The sequence below is a fragment of the Phlebotomus papatasi genome, chromosome 1, assembly GCF_024763615.1.
Source record: "Phlebotomus papatasi isolate M1 chromosome 1, Ppap_2.1, whole genome shotgun sequence".
Taxonomy (NCBI): domain Eukaryota; kingdom Metazoa; phylum Arthropoda; class Insecta; order Diptera; family Psychodidae; genus Phlebotomus; species Phlebotomus papatasi.
The window spans coordinates 37,567,707-37,572,121 of NC_077222.1; the positions used below are offsets into that span (position 1 = coordinate 37,567,707).

At 35.7% G+C, this 4,415-nt stretch overlaps 2 protein-coding genes across 2 annotated transcripts; one reads left to right on the forward strand and one right to left on the reverse strand.

Moving 5' to 3' along the window:
• Positions 1 to 230: 230 nt before the first annotated feature.
• LOC129799024 (28S ribosomal protein S7, mitochondrial) lies at positions 231 to 1,145 on the forward strand. Its single transcript, XM_055842616.1, has 2 exons — positions 231 to 390; positions 445 to 1,145. The coding sequence occupies exons 1-2, from the start codon at positions 362 to 364 to the stop codon at positions 1,085 to 1,087; spliced, it is 672 nt and encodes a 223-aa protein (XP_055698591.1). The 5' UTR covers positions 231 to 361; the 3' UTR covers positions 1,088 to 1,145.
• On the reverse strand, positions 1,101 to 1,868 carry LOC129799025 (uncharacterized). The gene is made up of 2 exons (XM_055842617.1): positions 1,515 to 1,868; positions 1,101 to 1,443 (listed from the first exon to the last, which is right to left on the reverse strand). Exons 1-2 carry the CDS (start codon positions 1,813 to 1,815, stop codon positions 1,136 to 1,138), a joined length of 609 nt encoding a protein of 202 aa, XP_055698592.1. The 5' UTR covers positions 1,816 to 1,868; the 3' UTR covers positions 1,101 to 1,135.
• Between the last annotated feature and the right edge of the window lie 2,547 nt (positions 1,869 to 4,415).

Below are 4,415 nucleotides of genomic sequence, written 5' to 3' on the forward strand. Positions count from 1 at the left end.
AAAGAAAGAAATAAAAATTGCCTGATATTCGACAAATTATCTGTAAAATATTCCAAGGGTGATACTTATTTTTACTAAAAATGATTATTATTAAAAATAAAAAGGAAATTGAGAATTAATATTTGTTCTAAAATTTGAAATTAACAGAAAAGTAATATTGCATACTTTCCGGCGTTTCAATTTGAACAACCTCGTCTTTGCTGTACAAAGGGGTTTGTGTATAAGCTAAATCAGTCTTTTCCGGAAATATTTCTTGTCAACCAGAGAAGTTGTTTTCCTCGTGAAAAATTGTAGATTTTCCCCAAAAATACATAATAAAATGCATTAATTTTACTTCCCATTGATCAACAAAAGTCTAATAATGCAGAAGACACTATCAACAATATTCAGGTGAAGTCAAATCTCTGATAAAAAGAATCTCAGTTTATAACCTCACTTTTTCAGGGGCCCTGTGTCTCCTTTCCTCCCAAGGGCCATGTCCGTGTACAATCCGCACTTTGTGGAGCCAGTGTTCAGGAAAGATGATCAGCAAGTACTCAAGGAGACCGGGGAAGCTTCAAAACTCGCCCATGTACGTATCAAAGCGGCTAGAAACAACGAAACTTCTTCAGTGTTCTTCGATGATCGTGTCCGGAAGTTCACAAACTACATCATGAAGGGCGGACAAAAGGAACTGGCTAGGGAACTTCTCACTAAGTGCTTTGAGAACATCAAGAGAATTCAATTGGAGCGATACAATCTAGCCACAACTCCGGAAGAGAAGGAGAAAATTGAGACGAATCCCGTAAAGATTTTCCATGAAGCTGTTGAAAATTGCCGGCCACTCCTGCAGCTGACGCCCATCAAGAGAGGTGGCCAGCGGTATCAAGTACCCGTACCAATCACAGACAAGCGTTCCTACTTCATGTCAATGAAGTGGATCCTTGAGGCCGCGAGAGAAAAGGAACGGAAAGTTCATCTTCCGGAGAAGCTAGCATGGGAACTTCTGGACGCTGCTGCTTACCAAGGACGCGTGATCAAGAAGAAGCAAGACCTGCATAAACAGTGTGAGGCCAACAGGGCATATGCTCACTACCGATGGAGTTAAAATGTCCAGAAGATTCTTTGTAAAATAAATAGATCTATTAGAAACTTTCTACAGCAAATCATACCCAAATATCATTCCAAATTTATCTTGATCCTGAAGAGAACCTCCTCTATAAAACACCACAAACTTGTCTTTAGAGTTTCTGAAAGACAGTGGATAGAAGAATTTGTATTTAAGAGGAGGAAGATCATCTGCCCGAACTACATCGTCTGCTGACAAGATAGCTTCTTTTCTTTCGCCCAGAAACCCTACATAAGCCAGTTTAATCCTTTTCCCTGTGCTGTCCAGGTAGATGAACCCCACAACATTTCTCAGAAGTAAACTGAAGGCAGTCAAGGAGAGGAATCCAGTGACTCCTGGAAAACAATCTCGCTTACTTGGGAATTTCTAATCTCCGTAATTCCTTACCTATCGAATAATGTCTTACCTATCGTGGTTACTGCAGTGAATGTTCCTTCCGGGAGGTTAGAGGTGGTCTCTGCTACCCAGGCTAGAGGACTAGAAAGCAGTGCTAAGATGCCCTGGTGGATTTTTATCTTATTTGCCGTTGAGAAAATCCGGATCTGAGGAAGTCTGTAAATTGTTGTCCATTTCTCACCATCATCAGGTTTGTTTTCTGATCCTCTGACTTGGGAATTGCACTTTAGGTTACTTGTGGTTGAAATACACCTCAGGGATTGTGTGTTCTTAATTATTTTAAGAGAATTGAAAGAAAATCTCAGAATCATTTTCACTGCCCGCGATTCTAACCTCAAAGTCAAAAACCACCCTGAAGAAACTACAAAACTTGCAAAATGGTACAAACATTCAAGAGTGATCCAAGTACACTGTAAAAAACAGTTTGTCGAAAATAAGCTCAGTTTTATTTTTTTACGGCAAATAGGGTGGAGTAAGTACTTTTGGCCACTTTAAGGTTTCATATGCTTGTAATTTTTACAATCTTTATTTAAATATAGTGCCCGCTTCGTTATCCGGATGATTGGGAAACAATATGACAGATGTCCGTTTCGTAATCCGGATGGATTTTTTGAATTTGTTCAACGTCGCGAAAATATAATACAAGGTTTTTCTAGAATTACAATAAAAGTTTTAAAGAAGCTAAAAAATACATAATTAGAGAATTCTAGGCCATTATACTTCATTTATTAAACAAAAACTTCACAGGATCATTTTCATTGCTGAACACACATGCATACATGACCTCAAAATGAACTTAAATGTAACTGTCGATAAGTCGTCCGAATTACGGCGATCCGGATTAGAAAGTGGGCACTGTAAAATGAAATTTTGTACAAAGATACCCTAACGCCGTTTCTTCCTAATAATCCAAGAGAATTCCCAAAATTTTTTTTGGATATTTTAGTAAAAAAATGCTTTTTATGCAACTATGCATGTTTTAGTACTTTTGGCCACATTGTAAGCACTTTCGCCGCTTTTGGCCATTGTGTGTAAGCACTTTTGGCCACTTGTTTCCAATAGAATTTAAATAAAATAACAGAAGAAATACATTTCGTAAACTTTCACAAATACACAGCACAAGTCCTATTCTTATTTAACACCAATTTTATGTGATTATTAGAGTATTATAAACGACTTATTGCATATTTTCAATTTGATGTAAAAATCAGTCAAAAGTCATGATTGTTTTTACTGAAATCCACGAGGTGCGCCACGTGTAAAATGTATGGGAAAGTGAATGGCCAAAAATACTTACACAACCGAAAAAAGTAAGCTCTTTTAGCCACATCCAATTTTCATTTAATTTGTTAGAAAATCTTATTAAGGACGATATCACAATAAAATTTAGTTAATTAAGAAATGGACTTTCATTGAATAATATCAAATATTTTCATCAAAAATATGAAATAATGCCAAACAATTTCTCTTAACATTAACAAGTTTCTTAATAATCCCATGTTTTTTTTGTGATTTTTTACCTCGTCGAGAATTTCTTTCAATAACTTAGAATTAATTAATTAACAGAGCGATGCAACTTTATTTTCGTATCTTATAAGATAAGATTTCAAATTTTGAATTATAAGATTTTGGTATGCAAGATTAAGGTCTATGTCGTGAGTTTATTTGAACGAGACTACCATGCTAGCTATGAGTGTCATTTAGTTTTCGCGCTAATTTTTCTCTTTGGAAAGCAGAAAGCGGGAAGGAAAAACAGTAGATAAGTGGAAAATATTTAGTGAAAAAGTTCAACTGAGGAAACGGTGACCAAAAGAAAATGTTGAAGATTCATTTGCTGGTGAGTAGTACTTCTTTGAGATCTATAAATCACAATTTAAAGTTAAGTTTAGGTTTTTCCTAATGTTCATTTCTTTACAGAATGAGAGATCTTCAGAGATCAGTGGTTAGCAGAAAGCATTTGTTGTCTTTGCAGAGTGTGACTTCCAAGTAAAGCTTGCACTCTCTTCATCAGAAATTCTGTCATAAAGACGAGTATGCTGAACAAGACAGTAGAATCTGAGGTCACCGGAAAGATTGGATAAGAACTTTGCATAACACATGTGAAGAGGATGCTCCTGCAAAGATGATTCGTTTTGAAGAATAATCTGTTAGGGATTGGACAAAAATTTCTTTGGAAGCCAGAAGATTGTATCAGGAATAGGATATAATTATGTAGTTCCGAAATGTATAGTCTTTTCCGTCCCCAACGATGTCTTTGGATTATTCTGTATTAGAAAATGCGATCAGAGGATGCAGAAATATACCCACAACTTGCACCGATAGCAGAATTACCAAGCTGAGGAAGAAAAAGCCTGAGATTGCGTTGAGAAAAATAAATTAAAATGTATTTTCAAAAAATATATGTTTCATTTTTCAAGAAAAAATATTGTATTCTGACGAATTAAAGATTTTTCAATTTTAAATAAATAAAATGATTATTAAGAAAACCACTCCTTAAATCTTCCTCTCGAAAATCATACAAACACAGAAAATCTCGTACTTTGAAGCACCTCTGAAAGTGTCCAGTTATGAGACGTTTTGAGGTTGGAATTCATATTTTATAAAATTCACCACTCGGGGTTGCATCGCAAATCTCGTTCTGAACAGAGCCTGTCAATAAAATTATGAGATTTGACATCTCGTTCATAAAGTTGCATCGCAAATCTCTTAAGTTAATAGACTAATAGACGAGATCTGTAAAGTTGCATCGCGCTGTAAGTCGATACAAAATCAAATATGGTTTTCTGATACGTTAGATTAGAGGTCACGAAATAAGACCCATTTTCTTGTTCTAAATAAACTCATAATTGCCTTACAATGTGATTTTACTTTAGGTGGCCAAAAGTGCTTACATGGCCAAAAGGGCTGACAC